Source organism: Ascaphus truei, chromosome 15, assembly GCF_040206685.1.
Source record: "Ascaphus truei isolate aAscTru1 chromosome 15, aAscTru1.hap1, whole genome shotgun sequence".
NCBI classification, from domain to species: domain Eukaryota; kingdom Metazoa; phylum Chordata; class Amphibia; order Anura; family Ascaphidae; genus Ascaphus; species Ascaphus truei.
Window position 1 is genome coordinate 38,708,507 of NC_134497.1, and position 21,145 is coordinate 38,729,651.

Sequence of the window (21,145 nt, forward strand, 5' to 3'; positions counted from 1 at the left end):
GGAGGCGGGCTGGGGAGGCGGGCTGGGGGGGCTGGGAAGGTGGGCTGGGGAGGCGGGCTGGGGGGGCTGGGAAGGTGGGCTGGGGAGGTGGGCTGGAGCCTGTTATAGAAATCAAAGGGTGCTCAGTATATTAAAACGCATTAAGAGTTGATTTAAAAAATAATAATGTGGTATGTATGATCTAATGCTACAGAACGGATTTATTTAATACACACACGTGGATATTGATGGATTTAATGTTTCATACGTAACATTCCCAGGGGAAGGAAAGCTTTGTCGTGGGTTTCTGTTGGTATTTTCTGTATCCAACGTCTTTTTGTGATAAGACTGTTTGGCGGTCCTCACAGCGCTAGGTAAACGGCTCCTCCTGTTGTTTTGTCCGATTGTAAGGTAATTATGGTGCCATTGCTATTCCGAAGCGGTGTGGACGCGCCGATGCATTCATTTCCATTCAGTTCAGTGGAAGGTCGGGCATTGTTGGCTGTGAATGGCTCGTCACCATATTCAGTAGAGCAGGAAGGGGGCTCATCTCCCGTCCTCAAGACCCCCCAACAGGTCAGGTTTTAAGGATATCCCAGCTTCACAGCACATGTGGCTCACTCAGTCCTTGCTTCAGCACAGTTGCTCAGTCCCTGCTTCAACACAGGTGGCTCAATCAGACCCTCCCTCAATTAGTGGCTCAGTTGACTGAGCCACCTGTGCTCAAGCTGGGATATCCTTAAAACCTGACCTGTTTGGGCGGGGACTGGAGTTGAGCCCCCCTGCAGTAAAGGGCCCTTCTCTCTCACACCCCCCCCCCCCCCTTCGCACCCCCAGGCTCCCTCTCTTCCCCCACCCCCTCCACCCCACAACGGCTACTCTCTCGACCACCCCCCCACCCCTCGCACCCCCAGGCTCCTTCTCTCCCCCCCCCCCCCCCTCCCCGGGCCGCTTTCTCCCTCCCCCCCCCGCTCCCCGGGCCTCTCTCTCCCACCCACCCCCCTCCCCCCCATTCAGAGACCCATTAAAAAAATGCACTTTGCAATGAGTTTTCAGAGAAACAAAAGAAGCCGAATCTGGGCTTTTCCCCCCGGTGCAGGAGCCGGGCTGGTTGTTAAATGGTGCACAGGAGGCCGTTTCCTTGCACAGCTGCGGGGGATCGCCCCGTCAACAGTTACAGAGGATTGTGATGCACGTCGGATGAAGAAGAGACCTGTGAGGTTTGGGATGCTCTGTACACGTGAAGAAGAGACCAGTGAGGTTTGAGATGCTCTGTACACGTGAAGAAGAGACGTGTGAGCTTTGGGATGCTCTGTGCATGTGAAGAAGAGACCTGTGAGGTTTGGAAAGCTCTGTACATGTGAAGAAGAGACCTGTGAGGTTTGGGAAGCTCTGTACATGTGAAGAAGAGACCTGTGAGGTTTGGAAAGCTCTCTACATGTGAAGAAGAGACCTGTGAGGTTTGGAAAGCTCTGTACACGTGAAGAAGAGACCTGTGAGGCCAGGAAAGCTCTGTACACGTGAAGAAGAGACCTGTGAGGGTTGGAAAGCTCTGTACATGTGAAGAAGAGACCTGTGAGGTTTGGGAAGCTATGTACATGTGAAGAAGAGACCTGTGAGGCCAGGAAAGCTCTGTACACGTGAAGAAGAGACCTGTGAGGGTTGGAAAGCTCTGTACATGTGAAGAAGAGACCTGTGAGGTTTGGGAAGCTCTGTACAAGTGAAGAAGAGACCTGTGAGGATTAGGAAAGCTCTGTACACGTGAAGAAGAGACCTGTAAGGTTTGGAAAGCTCTGTACACGTGAAGAAGAGATGTGAGGTTTGGAAAGCTCTGTACAAGTGAAGAAGAGACCTGTGAGGATTAGGAAAGCTCTGTACACGTGAAGAAGAGACCTGTAAGGTTTGGAAAGCTCTGTACACGTGAAGAAGAGACCTGTGAGGGTTGGAAAGCTCTGTACACGTGAAGAAGAGACCTGTGAGGTTGGGAAAGCTCTGTACACGTGAAGAGGAGACCTGTGAGGTTTGGGAAGCTCTGTACACGTGAAGAAGAGACCTGTGAGGGTTGGGAAGCTCTGTACACGTGAAGAAGAGACCTGTGAGGGTGGGGAAGCTCTGTACACGTGAAGAAGAGACCTGTGAGGGTTGGGAAGCTCTGTACACGTGAAGAAGAGACCTGTGAGGGTTGGGAAGCTCTGTACACGTGAAGAAGAGACCTGTGAGGTTTGGGAAGCTCTGTACACGTGAAGAAGAGACCTGTGAGGTTTGGGAAGCTCTGTACACGTGAAGAAGAGACCTGTGAGGTTTGGAAAGCTCTGTACACGTGAAGAAGAGACCTGTGAGGTTTGGAAAGCTCTGTACACGTGAAGAAGAGACCTGTGAGGTTTGGAAAGCTCTGTACACGTGAAGAAGAGAACTGTGAGGTTTGGGAAAGCTCTGTACACGTGAAGAAGAGACCTGTGAGGTTTGGAAAGCTCTGTACACGTGAAGAAGAGACCTGTGAGGTTTGGGAAGCTCTGTACACGTGAAGAAGAGACCTGTGAGGTTTGGGAAGCTCTGTACACGTGAAGAAGAGACCTGTGAAGTTTTGAAAGCTCTGTGCATGTGAAGAGGAGACCTGTGAGGTTTGGGAAGCTCTGTACACGTGAAGAAGAGACCTGTGAGGTTTGGGAAGCTCTGTACACGTGAAGAAGAGACCTGTGAGGTTTGGGAAGCTCTGTACACGTGAAGAAGAGACCTGTGAGGTTTGGGAAGCTCTGTACACGTGAAGAAGAGACCTGTGAGGTTTGGAAAGCTCTGTGCATGTGAAGAAGAGACCTGTGAGGTTTGGGAAGCTCTGTACACGTGAAGAAGAGACCTGTGAGGTTTGGAAAGCTCTGTGCACGTGAAGAAGAGACCTGTGAGGTTTGGAAAGCTCTGTGCATGTGAAGAAGAGACCTGTGAGGTTTGGGAAGCTCTGTACACGTGAAGAAGAGACCTGTGGGGTTTGGGAAGCTCTGTACACGTGAAGAATAGACCTGTGAGGTTTGGGAAGCTCTGTACACATGAAGAAGAGACCTGTGAGGTTTGGGAAGCTCTGTACACGTGAAGAAGAGACCTGTGAGGTTTGGGAAGCTCTGTACACGTGAAGAAGAGACCTGTGAGGTTGGGGAAGCTCTGTACACGTGAAGAAGAGACCTGTGAGGTTTGGGAAGCTCTGTGCATGTGAAGAAGAGACCTGTGAGGTTTGGGAAGCTCTGTACACGTGAAGAAGAGACCTGTGAGGTTTGGGAAGCTCTGTACACGTGAAGAAGAGACCTGTGCGGTTTGGGAAGCTCCATTTAAAAACAAAAGCAAACACTGGACCTGCACTTATCAGCCGCGTCACGGGCCAGGTTTCTGACCAAAGAAATAAGGGGGCCCCCCCACCCCACAGTAACACGGCTGCTCCCAGCTCCCTGGGTGACGTGCGGCTGCTCCCATGCTCCCTGCTCCCTGCTCACGTCTGACTTTTCCAGCTAATATTTGACGCCCTGGCAGAACAAAGAGCTATAAACCTCTCTGAGCTTCTAACACGTCCGATAATCAGGAAGGAACGCAGGGGAGAGCCTCGGGGGCAGGCAGGAGGGGAGCCGCCCTCACTGTGCAGGGGAGAGCCTCGGGGGCAGGCAGGAGGGGAGCCGCCCTCACTGTGCAGGGGAGAGCCTCGGGGGCAGGCAGGAGGGGAGCCGCCCTCACTGTGCAGGGGAGAGCCTCGGGGGCAGGCAGGAGGGGAGCCGCCCTCACTGTGCAGGGGAGAGCCTCGGGGGCAGGCAGGAGGGGAGCCGCCCTCAATGTGCAGGGGAGAGCCTCGGGGGCAGGAGGGGAGCTCCCTCACTGTGCAGGGGAGAGCCTCGGGGGCAGGCAGGAGGGGAGCCGCCCTCACTGTGGAGGGGAGAGCCTCGGGGGGCAGGAGGGGAGCCGCCCTCACTGTGCAGGGGAGAGCCTCTCGGTAACACTCAGAAGATAACGCTGTGAAGAAAATGGGGGTAATCAGCGCATTAATAAAGGCAGTGTGCTCAGCTGGTTACCCCTATTTCGTATTGGGGATGAAGGGGTTAATGTTACATGCTGTTCCCATGTACCATTTTCCCCTCTATGCATTGTTGTCCCCTTTTTGCAGGCTAGTCTCTACCTGCAGTGTTGAATAACAGGAGTCGTTCCATTAAGACTTCTAATTTAGGAACGGAGTGAGCCAGCACCCTGATTTTTGGTGTGCAGCCTCATTGTAACCCCCCAAGCACACACATATTAAAAATATAACTTTGTCATAAGGGAAACATATATTTTTGATGAAGTGCCTTTCTGTTGCGGTTTTACATGTATATATATGCACTGGTATACGCTTTCCCTTATATAATTCATACTTACTCCCCCTATGGTTCTGAATAAGATATATATATTTTTTCCTTCATTAAAAGTTTTCAAATGAGTAATTAATTATGTATGCTATACATCAAATGTTCTTGTTTTTATTTGTATTTTACTTATTGTCTATGTTTTATGTGTGTCATCTTTTTAATAATTTTTCTCTATACAAAGGCAGTCTTACAGGCAAAGTCAGCCCCCTCCCCTTGGTTTTTTCTACGTGATTATATGATTTATCACAACTGTGTTTGAACCAATGATTATGAAGGGCTTGCCTATTTAAGATGCATGTGTGTAGAGTATTGTCACTCTTTGATAAAGTCCCAAGATGGGACGAAACGCGTCGGAGGTCTATTCTGTGATGTACAGCATTACTCTTTATTAAAGTTGATTTTATTTTACTTCGTGGCTGAGTTCTATTATGCAGTGACCGCCTTCCTTCTTTTTGATACATTCCTGTCACTATATCGGCTGGAGCACGCAGGCAATCTCCTCTGCATTGGAAGATCGTGACCGCATCCCAGTGTATCCGCTTGGGGCCGCCCAGTGGAGCAGCAAAGGGGGCGTCGTTAGCCCTGGGGATTCCAGCACGAACCCCAAAGAACCAGAAAAGACTTTGCACTTTCACAGAAGGATTGGGCTGGCAATTTATACCCTTGCAAAAGGACTACATTTTAAAAGACAATCTTCTGGTGCTTTGCACCTTTCTGGACATTATCCCCTGTTCCTATACCAGTAAGTGTCATTATTAAGTGTATTCTGCAGTTGTCGTGTGTTTGCCTATCAAGGGAATAAATCTCAGTTTATTTTGCTCAACTTGTTCTGCTCAATTGGGATCCACAAAATATAAATGTGTTATTAAGTGCGTCCATCGTGACAAGCGCCCCCAGGCCGCCACTGGAGAAAGCATCTTCATACATAGACGCAAAATCAAGAGGTCTACATCTCCGACAATTGTGCCCCAAACTTGCTCTGAAACCTAAACCCGGGGCTGGTATGTTCGCGGTGGCTCGGTGCCATGATGTATGCGAGGGCCTCGGCCCTTACCTTCTCCGGTGGCCCCTGGCGGCATCTCCCCCGGTATGCTCCTGTCATTATGGCTCCGCGACGTCAAATGACGTTGCGTTGCCATGACTACGGGACGCCACGTTGTCATGGCAATGCGGCTCCACCGGGACTCCCATTGTCAAGGCAATGGGACGCCCCGTTGTCATGGCAACGCGCCGCCATTTGACGTCGCGGAGCCCTAATGATGTGGGGAGATGCCAGGAGAAGGCGAGATGCCGGGAGAAAAGGTAAGAGAGTTAGAGGCTCTGCACTCCCCCCCCCCCCCGGCAATCAGTTTCATTGTTGTAAGGGAGAGCGCGGGGCCTCCGTAACCGCGGGGCTCGGTGATCAGGCACCGACTGCGCCGCCATCAATGTGATAAACCCGCGTATATCATACGTGTCCCAATCCTATCTTGCATCTTACTACCCAGGTACTCTGGACTTTAGCTCTCCCATTCAGGACGGTGGGAAGAGTTCAACGCCCTACTCTATAGGTACAACATCAATACCATGCACACTCTGGGCACCGAGTCCCTCTTTAATGTGGTCTCCATGCAACATGTTGTTAGCTACAAATTAGATAAAGGGGGAATATTAGTAGGTTACGGGCAGGTTTGTTTCTGTTAAAGCAGGGAAAGCACGGCAAATAAAGAAGTCATTATCGGAAGGGGTGGGGGTGGGGGGGGTCTCTGTGATCATCAACTACTCACCTGCAAGTCCGAGCTGTGTTCTCTCCTTGGAGATTCTTTCGAGGTGTCGGGGGACATGGAGTCGGACAGCAGTGATAAAGAATCCATTTGTTCTTTGCAACAGTCCCCCAGACCATCCACCTTCCTTATAAAGCAATTTAGCTCCTGTTGTAACACAGCAAGTCTGGCAAAAATGGCACTGACCAATTTGGAGTCACTGGGAACCTGGCTGTTATCGACTGCCGCGGTTAACAGGAGGTCTGCACAGTCGTTATCTGCACACAGTTTGATACCTGAAGTGAAGCCATTTGAATCGGACGTTAAGACCTCGATGGCTTTGCTGACCAGCCCAGCTTGTGCCCTTATGCCAAGAAGAGTCTCCAACTCTTTCGTCTTCAACAACCTGGATGGGGAGGTGTAACAAACATCCGGAGATTTGAGATTTCCGTTCCCCATTCGATCTTTGGAGTCTGTGGAGTCACTTTCTCCGCCTATGGGTCCTTCCCGCCACAGAGGTGACGGAATGCACTCAGCCGAATCCCCGGCCTCGGCGTCCGTTTCCATCAAGGGTCTTGTGCTCTGACAAGAGGCCAAGTCGTAGCGTTGGAGGTTCGAGAGAAGCACTCGGTTCTCGTACTGGAGTTTCTTGACCTTGCCGCTGAGTTCGCCGATTTGTAGCTTGGCAGTGGTCAGCTCTTCTTGTGAAGGTTCGCTAATGACTGAGCAGCTGTCTTCCGACAAGGTTATATCCAGGTCATGGTCCGACTTATACTTATTCAGCTCATTCATCAGCAACTTGTTTTGGTCCTCCAACTCCATCAGTGATCTCCTGAGAAGCTCTGCCTCTTCTTCTACGAACTGGAGATGCCTCCTCAGCTCCACAAAGTTATCTCCCGATTCTCCAGGTGGAAAGCTGAACCTGGATTCTTGACTGATAAGGTCTTGGTCATGAATTTTCATCTCATCCATCTCTGCCCTTACGCCCCTGTTCTCAACCTCTAGTTCTACTATCCTATGGCTCAGAAGGTTGGCTTCCTCTTCCACCAGCTTCAGGTGGTGTTTCAGCTCGGCCTCTCTGGAATGAGGAGAGTTGGCCAACTCTTCGATAGACAACGAGCTGTCCAGGTCTCCGTACATTAACCTGTATTTCACCAGCTCCTCTTTCATGCTGTCGTTCTCCTTCGCCACCTTCGTAAGCTTTTTACACATTAGAGCCGACTCTTCTTTGGCGAAGTGTAGCTGGCATTTCAGATCCGAGCTGTCCTCCTGCAATGCGAAAAAAGAAAAGGGTTACTTCCGTGTACACTTCTCCTTCAGGGACCATGGTTCCACTGGTTCAAGAGTGTGTGTGTGTGTGTGTGTATGTACGTATGTGTGTGTATGTACGTATGTGTGTATGTACGTATGTATGTATGTATATGTATATATAGCAAATGAAAATAATCACTTGTGAGCACGTTCACATGTCTCGGACAGGTCTGCAACCCTGCCCTTCAACCATTATCTCCTAACATACAGCAATGCCAATGCAGCAAGGGATTCTGGGAAATGACATGTAGATGTCATTATACATACACACACACACACACACACACACACACACACACACACACACACACACCTCGTAATTACATAAGGGTCTCTCTTTTACAGGTGCAATCCCACATTGTCAAATCCAACAATGCTAAAAGCAAAGATTTGGCTGCTTATACGTCGTGGGAAATTAACTACAGGTCTCGCCGCACTGTGTTTACAAACTCACTCCTAAAGATGATTTAAAAATATATATATGTCATATTTGGGTTAAAAAAAGAAAAGAAAGAAAAGCATCAATCACCCAGATGTGACGCCTTAAACGTGTCCCTGCTATGAGTTCGGTTTGGTCCTAGGAGGGACTGCCCCTTTACAGGTCAACACAGATACACCATGAAAGGGAATGTATGGAACAGACACAGTAACTATTGTACTGCGATCAGACAGGTACAAATCCGATAACGTTATTTCATCCAGCGCTTCCTCCCAGTGTGACTCAGCGCGTCACAATTACATTACAGCGCGCGGTGCGCAGCACATAGGAATGTTACAGGCACAGGTCCCTGCCCCGCGGAGCTTACACTCTATGCTTTTGGTGTGTGAGGCACAGGGAGATAAAGTGACTTGCCCAAGGTCACAAGGAGCCGACACCGGGAATTGAACCAGGCTCCCCTGCGTCATTTATGACAGAATCAGAGTCTTTACTCGCCGAGCTGCTGCTTCATGGGAAATAATCATCAAGCCAGGGATTTCTTGGATTTCTTGGAAGAAATAGTCAACTTTTATTCTATCTGAACATTACAGAGGGTCTCCCTCTGGGGGAACACATATGTATGTATGCATGTACTGTATGTATATATGTATGTTCTACAACGTTCGCCTACATAAACTCAATCATATGAAGGATTTATTTCCAGGGTTCCTCACCACTTTTAAAACGTATTGGTATTTTCTCTCTTGCCACACAACTTTTCGGTTTGCCGCAACAAGCAGAGGATTCTGGGTAAAGATGTCCCGAGCGAGTGTGTCCACACCCCTTTCCCAATCAGGAGGAACCATTTTTCTGCTCCGATTAACTTGTAAAGGAGCCGTCCCTCCCCCCCAGACTCCCCTTAGGTGAGTAGCCGGGGGTGTCCCCCGTGTCCCCCCCTGAGCTGAACCGGTGTGATTTCAGCTCCTGGGTCCCTCCGGCTTCCGGAAACCCCAGCGCAGCCACTGGTCGGGTAACTCCTCTGCAGGACTATACGGAGGAGGTCATGGCTTCCTATTTCCCGGCGTGTCGCAGGACATGTAGTCCACCATTTTGTTTCCCCTGGACGGGGGGGGGGGACGACGACAGTGCTGCTTTAAGGTGTCTGGTTTTGCGTCTCTACACGGTAGGGGTGGCCGAACTCCGTCCTCAATCAAAACGATTGAGCCATTTGTGCTGAAGCAGGGATATCCTTAAAACCTGGTCAAATCAGTCCTTGCGTCAGCACAGGTGGCTCAATCACGCCCTGCTTCAGCACAGGGGGCTCAACCAGTGGCTCAATCTTTGACTGTGATCAGCCTTCGACTGAGCCACCGCTTGAGCCCCCTGTGCTGAAGCAGGGATATCCTTAAAACCTGGAGAGCTGGCGGCTCTTGCGGACAGAGTGTGGCCAGCCGATATATGGTATTATGGAAGGTACAATCCCACCGGCAAGATCGAATCCCAATAACTTAAATTCTTATCTTTGTCTCTCGGGATTGGAAAACGACGCTTCAAATGACCTCGCGAGCCAACCCTGCCCGACCATCGCCGCCCTGAGGATGTGCTGGTGCTCATGTGACTTGTAACCAGTTAAACTTCCCACGCGGACACGTGACGGGTGAAGCCCAGGCAGGGCAGGAACAATGAGCGTATTCATGTTGTGGAGATATCCCCCCACTAAATAACAACACATCGATAGGAAGAATGCTGTGAGCTCATGTTAAAGCCGCCGACCCGTGTGGGATCCAGAGATAATGGCGCGGTCTGTGTCATGGGTTGTAGGGTCAGTCCCATGTAGGACCAGAGCTAAATACCGGAATAACGGCGAGGTGTTGCATGGGTTATAGTAGGGGTGGGCAACGCTAGTCCTCAAGGGTCACCAACGTGCCAGGTTTTAAGGATATCCCTGCTTCAGCACAGGTGGCTCAATCCAAGACTACACCACCTGTGCTGAAGCACGGATATCTTTCAAACTTGACCTGTTGGTGGCCTTTGAGGACTGGAGGTGGCCACCCCTGGGGTTATAGGGTCAGTCCCATGTAGGACCAGAGTGAGTTATTCATGGCAACAACCCGGATTAAATCAGGCAATTAACCCTTTGAGTGCTGGAGTACACGTGGCACCAGCCTCTCCGGCCCATCCAGATCACGTGATCGCGACGTCGCCGATTACGCGAAGGAATCCTCTTCTGTCCTTTTGCCGCTCAGATCGTGTTGAACGCTCGGGGGGGTGGGGGGGGAGAAATCTCTAGCTGAACCGCGCTACTCAACTCCGGACCCTCCAATGGTCCCCCAGAGCTCTGCCTTTCAACATCTCTTTCTCCGTCCCCTTTCGGAAATCAAAACCGGCCGACGGGTCAGCCTCATTCTCGCCGGGCCAATACCCGGGCCTACCGTCCTCGCTTTCTATTGGACGACGCCCGGCAGCCATCTTTAATTCTACTGGCAAATTAAAAAGGTTCATTGCCAAAGAGTTCAGGGCGTGGGGAGGGGGGTTTCTCATCTGGAAAACCAGAGAATTGTACATTCATAAATAATATTCATGTGAAACAAAAGCAGTGGTACTCTGGGCAAGTAGATCTAAACAAAGTGGTGCCCTGCGCCCCCTGGTACCATCTTTGTAACCACTGCTTGTGCCTCGCTCCTGTAACTACTGCACTTACACGTTATTCTCTCGCTTCGGATCACTTCAATGCCGCTATTCATGGCAGAAATTAATCTGCCTTTGTTTCCCAGTACCACGAAAATGCGCTCCCTCCCAGAAGCCTTTGCACTGCCATTTAGAAAGCCACTGGAGAAACCCCACCCCCTTTTATTCTTAACGAAGGCGCACGGGCTTAATCAGTGCACAATTGAGATGTAGATTTGAAGACGGGCGTTGAATATAAACGAGGCCGGATAACTGAATATATTTGCACGTGTACAAAACATGCGTTGTTCCCTTCTCTACTGCCAAGCAATATTTGGAAAAAAACAACAGCTGCCCGGGACTTTTAATGGATGTACGTCAGCGTAATTAGCTGCAGAAATGAATTGCCTTTTGACTTCCAAGATATTTTTAATCCACAAAAAAAAAAGGGTTTTCTACGTGGGAACTGATGTGAGGAAGGGGGGACAGCCGGCAGGGGGCGCAAGGGGAAAAGGTTGCACACCCCTGGTCTAACTGCTTCAAAACCACTTATGTTTGTGAGAGTGCCATACATATTGTAACTTCATTATTTATTCTGGAGCCAGGGTCACGTGTAAGATGTGAATGAGGCCAGATAGCTTAAGTCAGCCCCTTTTCCAAAGCACACAAAGTCCTGCTATATTTTCTTCACTTTATTGGGAAAGCATCAGTCATATACAGGCACTTGTGGCTGGTATGGTGTGGTGAGAGAGTGCTTCTCTGTGTGGGTGCTTTATAATCAGAGGCAGGTAAAAACAGAATGGCCTTGCCAAGAGGTGTGTAGCGTAAGAGTACTCACTCAGCCAGTTCAGGAAGGAAAAGGAAGTGTGTAAGGGTTGTAACACAGGAATAGGGCCACGGCTAAACTACCTGTGAAAACAGACAGGGGAGTATGGAAAAGTCCATTTAACTTGGAGGACTAGAGATGTTGCCAGGGCAACCAGTATCTAGCAGACTGGAGGGAGGAAAGTATCATAAATGTATCCATTCCCATCTGCACTAGGAGTGAAGCTGCAGGGAAAGCTTACATCCAGCAGGCAGAGCTGCAAAGAAGGGGGGGGGGGAAACAGGGGGAGCAGAGATAGATATTCCTGTTCCAGGACATTATTGATAAAAGCAACCTGCACTTGTATTACTGTTCTTCATTCTGTGTGGGAATCCTTCCTTCCCTGCCGGGGGCTGATGAATGCCTGACGAGGGGCCAAGAGGATGTATGAGTCGGTTACCCCTAATCTCCACACCGCCTGAATTACTCGCTAAAATGTGAGTGGGATATCTTAATCCTACATTAATAATATCACCCATTTTTATTGTATTACCTATATTTGGGTTGCGTTTATTATTCACATAATCGTGGACGTATTTGCTCTCTGGATCCTGCTTCACAATAATAAGACCAGGTAAGAAATATTCCAATGTAGCTCACAAATATCACTAATTGCCCTCGGGCAATATAATCAATTAGACCCATAAGAAGACACAGTTCTGTACATAGCACGGGTCTTCAACCGGGACTCCAAAGGGACAACATTTAGGAGTAGAAGGGCCACAAGCTTATTGTAATGTCATTTTTAGATAAATTTGTAGACTTGAAAATGATTATATAGCTTAACATTTCGCCATTATCTTAACTTACAAGTGACTGTGTGAAAAACTGCGCGTTGCTGCCTAAGCAACTGATATGAAATGAGCAGAGAGTCCAAGAACCACATCAAGGCCCCGCGCTGGGCGCCAAGTCAAGGCCCCGCGCCGGGCGCCACGTCAAGGCCCCGCGCCGGGCGCCACATCAAGGCCCCGTGCCGGGCGCCACATTAAGGCCCCGCGCCGGACGCCACATCAAGGCCCCGCGCTGGGCGCCACGTCAAGGCCCCGCGCCGGGCGCCACGTCAAGGCCCCGCGCCGGGCACCACGTCAAGGCCCCGCGCCGGGCGCCACATCAAGGCCCCGCGCCGGGCGCCACGTCAAGGCCCCGCGCCGGGCGCCAGTTGAAGAGTCCTGGTACATGGGAGACACACACGTATTCGTACCTGCAGAGACGGCTTCTTATCCACTTTCCCCGATGACCTGCTTCTTTTTTTCAACGAGTTCTGCAAGGGAAATGAGGCAGCCATTAGACATGTCAGCGGCCTACACAAGGGATCGCAGTAAAGCAAAAGCACTCAGCCCAAAAACCCCTTCTGCATCATTGTAACCACACAATGGTTTACAAGAGGTTGCCCTCCTTTCTGACAACAAAACAGCTGAACGTGCTGTCACGCTGGCGTTATGATGTCACAAAAAAATGGCACCCCTTCCGAGAGCGAATCCTCCCAGGGGCACCGAGGACAGCATGCCTGCCGACATCTGTATGTATTCCTTGAATTTAATCCTGCAGCGTGCAATACAAATACTTGTTCAAACACGTACAGGTAACGTTCTCATTTCCCTGGTTAGACAAAGAACGGAGCAGTGTTGGTTTGTACATTTCCTACAGCCTCCGGCAGGGACACAATTGCTCTGTAGCAATGTTTTGACTCTAGAAAAGCTGTAATCTGTTGTGTTTGTCGTAAGGTTAAAGCCACTGGTCCCGGAGCATTTGCCTACAGCCCTTTTCTATAGTGCCGTTTTCTATAACGCTGCTTGTTTTATAGGGCAGCCCGACGTGTTCAGGCCAGCATGGGATCATCCTTTATTAGCTGGAACAGGATACACAAGCCGGAGGTGAAGAGATCAAGGACGTTATGGTCCATTGGTCGTGCCTCAGTGTACAAGCTGTCAGAGCAGATGGTGCCAGCGTGGGGATTTCATGCAGTAAACACACCATGAAGCACATAATCGCAGACGGCATCTGTTAGAAGCACAGACCGATGTTTGCTGATTCAGCGATATTCTAAGGTAGCTGCACTTTAATTCTCTGATAGCAAATTGAGCATTTATTGTGTGCAGTCAGGTGGGTGAAAAGGGGTCAGGGAAACAAGTGATCTGATTTAAAAGTGCAGTGTCGCCTGGGCCCAAAATGAATGTATGGCGGTGGTTAAATCTAGATGAAACTGCATTAACACACCTGTGTGACCTGCACGTTCTTAATCTGCGTTGTCAGCGGCAAAAAGGAGCTTTTTAAAATTGTGTGTGTCTCACATGGTGCCAGAGATACTCTACGTGCCACAGTACAGCAGCAACCGGTCCACAAAACGGCCTTTTTACCACTGCAGCAAAGGATTGTGGGTAATGACATGCACCCGGATCATTTGCATGGTATTACCCAGAACCCTTTGCTGCAGTGGACGCCGGGTATGCTGTGGGATTATGGGGCAGGCTTGCGGGCCGGTCTCAGACACGTGAACCTGCTCATACGTGTTCAACATTATTATTACTCTGCGGGGAAGGGTTTCTGTCACTTTGTTACTCACCAGAACATGGCACAAAAACCATGATTTCAAGTGAAGAAATGCCACATACATCCCTCCTTCCACACTCCCCTCCTAACCCCCTACCCTCCTCCCAGAGGCCTACTACCTACTCCCTGCCCACTATTAACAATCCTGTTTCTCTTCTATAGCACTGGCGTGTCTGCAGCGCTGTGCACACAGTAGCCAAGGAGACACCACACATGTTAAGTAAAGGCCGGGATTGGTTATTTTTTGGGGGGCGGGGGAACAAAATGGAGGTTTAAAATCGCCAGCATGCAGGGCCATTAGGAAGCCGGGAGGTTTGAGAACGCGGGAGTAAAATCGGCAGCACACTATGGAGGTAAATACCTCGCGAGTCTGGTATTAACACGGTGCAGATCAGGGGCCCACGGCTGCAGAAGCGTTATGAAATATATAAAATGCCCCTCGGATGGAGCGTTCCTTTAATCTTTTTTTTAACATAGACGGGAAGCCGGGGGTCTCCGGAACTGAACCCCATTCATTTGAGCTCCCACGACCCCCTGCTCCCGGCGATACAAACCTCCGCAGGGGGAGCCGGTCGCCGCTCCGTCTTGCTAGCTGGGGTTCGCGTAATGGCCGCGCCCTGCGAACCAATAGGAAGCCGTGAGGTCATCCTGTGCGGCTTCTTTTGGCCTGGGTGACGCGGGACCTTTGAACTTTGCCGATACTGGCACCCCCTTTGGAGGCAAGTATCCCTGGGGGTCCCCGGAGCTGAAATTAATGGGGTTCAGCTCGGGAGATCCCCTGCTTCAATAGTATGTTCAAAAATAAATGTTAAGAAAATGGCTTGGATTGCTCCCATACCGCTGCAGGCCGAGCAATATGCTACGGGCGCTTTTATTTATTAAATAAATCAGTTCTGTACAATGTGAAAATACTTGTTTACAGAATTTAAAGAAAAAATGCTACAACTCTGAATGACATTTTTAATGTATTATAATGTCACAAGCATCTTTTGTTTCTATAGCAACCATTTACAAAGTCACACACCCTTCCTCTTCTGAAAAAGGCTCGGGCACACCCCTTTTTGAGCCCTGCCCTCTCTCTAGCAGCGCACCAATTGAATCTAGTGACTGCCTGGTCACATGATCTTCCCCACAGAACTTCGCATCTTTGGTCCTCTTCTGCTGCACTGACGGCCATTTAGTGAACCCCCGAGCCGAATCTTCGCCGATCGGTCACAGGAGAACGGATCGATCGTCAACTTAGCCAATGACTTATTGCGTGGATTGTATAGATGCGCATATTAAAGGGGGGGGGGGGGGGGGGAATAAAATAAATGCCAGCTTTGACTGCGGCTTTAAGACATTATTTTGGTGAGAACGGCCGTTACACGTGGATACAGTTGCAGTGGTACAGATGTTAGAGACTGGCTGAGATCATGCCTGGCGCTGTGCCACGCCATGACAGCCACGTTACAAACGCAGAGCATTTTTTGAATGTGGCCTTTGTTTATTTCTGAGCCCCGGACGGCTTGGGAAGAATAAGAACAGTTTGAGGCCGTCCTCAGCTGGTTGCGATTTAACCGGTCGCAAAACATTTTTTTATTTAGTTAGAAGATGAAGTCCCAGCCTCCCCAGAGCCACGCCAAGGACAACCCCCTTTGTAACGGCGTCCTTAAACCAATCCAACCGTGATAAAAACAAAGATTGGGCTACTGCATTTTCACAGGAAATGATTTACAAATTGCATTTCATAGGGAGCAGCAGGAGGAATTCAGCCCCCTCCCCCGAAGTCTCAGCTCGCCGTGTTTACAGACAAACGTGAAAACATTGCCTGGCGTTGGTACAAAAAAAAAAGTGGGGGTTGGGGGGAGAGAGAGCGAGAGGGGGGAGAGAGAGAGGGGGGGAGAGAGAGCGAGAGGGGGGGGAAGAGAGCGAGAGGGGGGAGAGAGAGGGAGAGAAGAGAGAGCGAGAGGGGGGGGGAGAGAGCGAGAGGGGCGGGGAGAGAGCGAGAGGGGCGGGGAGAGAGCGAGAGATGGGGGGTAGAGAGAGCGAGGGGGGGTGGAGAGAAAGCGTGGGGGGGAGAGAAAGCGAGGGGGGGGGAGAAAGCGAGGGGGGGGAGAAAGCGAGTGGGAGGGGAGAAAGCGAGTGGGGGGGGAGAAAGCGAGTGGGGGGGGCGAGAAAGCGAGGGGGGGAGACAAAGCGAGTGGGGGGGAGACAAAGCGAGTGGGGGGGGAGAAAGCGAGTGGGGGGGGAGAAAGCGAGTGGGGGGGGAGAAAGCAAGTGGGGGGGAGAAAGCAAGTGGGGGGGAGAGAAAGCGAGTGGGGGGGGAGAGAAAGCGAGTGGGGGGGAGAGAAAGCGAGTGGGGGGGAGAGAAAGCGAGTGGGGGGGAGAGAGAGCGAGGGGGGAGGACAGAGCGAGAGGGGGGAGGAGAGAGCGAGAGGGGGGAGGAGAGAGCGAGAGGGGGAGGAGAGAGCGCGGGTGGGGAGGAGAGAGCGCGGGTGGGGAGGAGAGAGCGCGGGTGGGGAGGAGAGAGCGCGGGTGGGGAGGAGAGAGCGCGGGTGGGGAGGAGAGAGCGCGGGTGGGGGGAGAGAGCGAGGGGGGGGGAGAGAGAGCGAGGGGGGGGAGAGAGAGCGAGGGTGGGGGGGGGGATAGCGACAGTGGGGGGAGTGCTGTATCCTCGGAATTCTATTTCTCCTGAAACACCCCTCCATACAGCACAGGGAGAGACGCCTGGGAACACGCCCGTCACGCCCGGGAACACGCCCGTCACGCCCGGGAACACGCCCGTCACGCCCGGGAACACGCCCGTCACGCCCGGGAACACGCCCGTCACGCCCGGGAACACGCCCGTCACGCCCGGGAACACGCCCGTCACGCCCGGGAACACGCCCGTCAACACGCCCGTCACGCCCGGGAACACGCCCGTCACGCCTGGGAACACGCCCGTCACGCCTGGGAACACGCCCGTCACGCCTGGGAACACGCCCGTCACGCCTGGGAAATAAGCTGATTTGAACATGCAAACTATATTTCCCAGGAGCCCCCGGCGCGTCCCCATCTCTCTCTCCCCGAGTTGCCAAGCGGAGCGTTCCAGCAGAAATCCAAGTCCATGTCTCCTCCACTAAACGGCGTGCACCCCCACAACCCGCCCCCCCCCCCGGGATGGGGTCCCCACCCCTCACCTCCTTGAGCTTGTCCATCTCGCTCTGTAGGACTTGCTTGGTGAGGTCGCTCTCGATGAGCCGCTGGCGCAGAACCTCGTTCTCCTCCTCCACCTTCCCGCGCTTCTTCTCCACGGACTCCAGCTCGTTGTGCAGACGCACGGACACGTCCTTCGCCACCTGGGGAGCAGAGACCCCGAGTCACTTCCTGCTGGCTGGGTACGGAGCGGGGTTACCTGCGCAGCGCGGGGGGCTGGGCACGGAGCGGGGTTACCTGCGCAGCGCGGGGGGCTGGGCACGGAGCGGGGTTACCTGCGCAGCGCGGGGGGCTGGGCACGGAGCGGGGTTACCTGCGCAGCGCGGGGGGCTGGGCACGGAGCGGGGTTACCTGCGCAGCGCGGGGGGCTGGGTACGGAGCGGGGTTACCTGCGCAGCGCGGGGGGCTGGGCACGGAGCGGGGTTACCTGCGCAGCGCGGGGGGCTGGGTACGGAGCGGGGTTACCTGCGCAGCGCGGGGGGCTGGGTACGGAGCGGGGTTACCTGCGCAGCGCGGAGGGCTGGGTACGGAGCGGGGTTACCTGCGCAGCGCGGGGGGCTGGCCACGGAGCGGGGTTACCTGCGCAGCGCGGGGGGCTGGGTACGGAGCGGGGTTACCTGCGCAGCGCGGGGGGCTGGGCACGGAGCGGGGTTACCTGCGCAGCGCGGGGGGCTGGGTACGGAGCGGGGTTACCTGCGCAGCGCGGGGGGCTGGGTACGGAGCGGGGTTACCTGCGCAGCGCGGAGGGCTGGGTACGGAGCGGGGTTACATGCGCAGCGCGGGGGCTGGGCACGGAGCGGGGTTACCTGCGCAGCGCGGGGGGCTGGGTACGGAGCGGGGTTACCTGCGCAGCGCGGGGGGCTGGGCACGGAGCGGGGTTACCTGCGCAGCGCGGGGGGCTGGGTACGGAGCGGGGTTACCTGCGCAGCGCGGGGGGCTGGGTACGGAGCGGGGTTACCTGCGCAGCGCGGGGGGCTGGGCACGGAGCGGGGTTACCTGCGCAGCGCGGGGGGCTGGGCACGGAGCGGGGTTACCTGCGCAGCGCGGGGGGCTGGGTACGGAGCGGGGTTACCTGCGCAGCGCGGGGGGCTGGGTACGGAGCGGGGTTACCTGCGCAGCGCGGGGGGCTGGGTACGGAGCGGGGTTACCTGCGCAGCGCGGGGGGCTGGGCACGGAGCGGGGTTACCTGCGCAGCGCGGGGGGCTGGGTACGGAGCGGGGTTACCTGCGCAGCGCGGGGGCTGGGTACGGAGCGGGGTTACCTGCGCAGCGCGGGGGGCTGGGCACGGAGCGGGGTTACCTGCGCAGCGCGGGGGGCTGGGTACGGAGCGGGGTTACCTGCGCAGCGCGGGGGGCTGGGCACGGAGCGGGGTTACCTGCGCAGCGCGGGGGGCTGGGCACGGAGCGGGGTTACCTGCGCAGCGCGGGGGGCTGGGTACGGAGCGGGGTTACCTGCGCAGCGCGGGGGGCTGGGCACGGAGCGGGGTTACCTGCGCAGCGCGGGGGGCTGGGCACGGAGCGGGGTTACCTGCGCAGCGCGGGGGGCTGGGCACGGAGCGGGGTTACCTGCGCAGCGCGGGGGGCTGGGCACGGAGCGGGGTTACCTGCGCAGCGCGGGGGGCTGGGTACGGAGCGGGGTTACCTGCGCAGCGCGGGGGGCTGGGTACGGAGCGGGGTTACCTGCGCAGCGCGGGGGGCTGGGCACGGAGCGGGGTTACCTGCGCAGCGCGGGGGGCTGGGCACGGAGCGGGGTTACCTGCGCAGCGCGGGGGGCTGGGCACGGAGCGGGGTTACCTGCGCAGCGCGGGGGGCTGGGTACGGAGCGGGGTTACCTGCGCAGCGCGGGGGGCTGGGCACGGAGCGGGGTTACCTGCGCAGCGCGGGGGGGCTGGGTACGGAGCGGGGTTACCTGCGCAGCGCGGGGGGCTGGGTACGGAGCGGGGTTACCTGCGCAGCGCGGGGGGCTGGGCACGGAGCGGGGTTACCTGCGCAGCGCGGGGGGGCTGGGTACGGAGCGGGGTTACCTGCGCAGCGCGGGGGGCTGGGTACGGAGCGGGGTTACCTGCGCAGCGCGGGGGCTGGGTACGGAGCGGGGTTACCTGCGCAGCGCGGGGGGCTGGGCACGGAGCGGGGTTACCTGCGCAGCGCGGGGGGGCTGGGTACGGAGCGGGGTTACCTGCGCAGCGCGGGGGGCTGGGTACGGAGCGGGGTTACCTGCGCAGCGCGGGGGGCTGGGCACGGAGCGGGGTTACCTGCGCAGCGCGGGGGGGCTGGGTACGGAGCGGGGTTACCTGCGCAGCGCGGGGGGCTGGGTACGGAGCGGGGTTACCTGCGCAGCGCGGGGGCTGGGTACGGAGCGGGGTTACCTGCGCAGCGCGGGGGGCTGGGTACGGAGCGGGGTTACCTGCGCAGCGCGGGGGGCTGGGTACGGAGCGGGGTTACCTGCGCAGCGCGGGGGGCTGGGCACGGAGCGGGGTTACCTGCGCAGCGCGGGGGGCTGGGCACGGAGCGGGGTTACCTGCGCAGCGCGGGGGGCTGGGTACGGAGCGGGGTTACCTGCGCAGCGCGGGGGCTGGGTACGGAGCGGGGTTACCTGCGCAGCGCGGGGGGCTGGGCACGGAGCGGGGTTACCTGCGCAGCGCGGGGGGCTGGGTACGGAGCGGGGTTACCTGCGCAGCGCGGGGGGCTGGGTACGGAGCGGGGTTACCTGCGCAGCGCGGGGGGCTGGGCACGGAGCGGGGTTACCTGCGCAGCGCGGGGGGCTGGGCACGGAGCGGGGTTACCTGCGCAGCGCGGGGGGCTGGGCACGGAGCGGGGTTACCTGCGCAGCGTGGGGGGGCTGGGCACGGAGCGGGGTTACCTGCGCAGCGCGGGGGGCTGGGCACGGAGCGGGGTTACCTGCGCAGCGCGGGGGGCTGGGCACGGAGCGGGGTTACCTGCGCAGCGTGGGGGGGCTGGGCACGGAGCGGGGTTACCTGCGCAGCGCGGGGGGCTGGGCGCGGAGCGGGGTTACCTGCGCAGCGCGGGGGGCTGGGCGCGGAGCGGGGTTACCTGCGCAGCGCGGGGGGCTGGGCGCGGAGCGGGGTTACCTGCGCAGCGTGGGGGGGCTGGGCACGGAGCGGGGTTACCTGCGCAGCGCGGGGGGCTGGGTACGGAGCGAGGTTACCTGCGCAGCGCGGGGGGCTGGGCACGGAGCGGGGTTACCTGCGCAGCGCGGGGGGCTGGGCACGGAGCGGGGTTACCTGCGCAGCGCGGGGGGCTGGGCGCGGAGCGGGGTTACCTGCGCAGCGCGGGGGGCTGGGCGCGGAGCGGGGTTACCTGCGCAGCGCGGGGGGCTGGGCACGGAGCGGGGTTACCTGCGCAGCGCGGGGGGCTGGGCGCGGAGCGGGGTTACCTGCGCAGCGCGGGAGGCTGGGCACGGAGCGGGGTTACCTGCGCAGCGCGGGGGGCTGGGCACGGAGCGGGGTTACCTGCGCAGCGCGGGGGGCTGGGCACGGAGCGGGGTTACCTGCGCAGCGCGGGGGGCTGGGGGCGGAGCGGGGTTACCTGCGCAGCGCGGGGGGCTGGGCACGGAGTGGGGTTACCTGCGCAGCGCGGGGGGCTGGGTACGGAGCGGGGTTACCTGCGCAGCGCGGGGGGCTGGGCACGGAGCGGGGTTACCTGCGCAGCGCGGGGGGCTGGGTACGGAGCGGGGTTACCTGCGCAGCGCGGGGGGCTGGGCACGGAGCGGGGTTACCTGCGCAGCGTGGGGGGGCTGGGTACGGAGCGGGGTTACCTGCGCAGCGCGGGGGGCTGGGTACGGAGCGGGGTTACCTGCGCAGCGTGGGGGGGCTGGGTACGGAGCGGGGTTACCTGCGCAGCGCGGGGGGCTGGGTACGGAGCGGGGTTACCTGCGCAGCGCGGGGGGCTGGGTACGGAGCGGGGTTATCTGCGCAGCGCGGGGGGCTGGGCACGGAGCGGGGTTACCTGCGCAGCGCGGGGGGCTGGGTACGGAGCGGGGTTACCTGCGCAGCGCGGGGGGGCTGGGCACGGAGCGGGGTTACCTGCGCAGCGCGGGGGGC

At 56.3% G+C, this 21,145-nt stretch overlaps 2 protein-coding genes across 2 annotated transcripts in view; one reads left to right on the forward strand and one right to left on the reverse strand.

The window, feature by feature from the left end:
• Window positions 1–21,145, forward strand: part of LOC142466841 (uncharacterized) — a 755,003-nt gene that overhangs the window by 374,043 nt on the left and 359,815 nt on the right. The gene's annotated exons all lie outside the window — the stretch shown is intronic.
• MTCL2 (microtubule crosslinking factor 2) overlaps window positions 1–21,145 on the reverse strand; it is a 117,745-nt gene that overhangs the window by 45,842 nt on the left and 50,758 nt on the right. The window contains exons 3-5 of the mRNA XM_075572321.1: window positions 17,070–17,228; window positions 12,560–12,619; window positions 6,122–7,366 (exon numbers count right to left, since the gene is read on the reverse strand). Coding sequence (XP_075428436.1) covers window positions 6,122–7,366; window positions 12,560–12,619; window positions 17,070–17,228 — 1,464 coding nt within the window. The remainder of the gene's footprint in view (window positions 1–6,121; window positions 7,367–12,559; window positions 12,620–17,069; window positions 17,229–21,145) is intronic.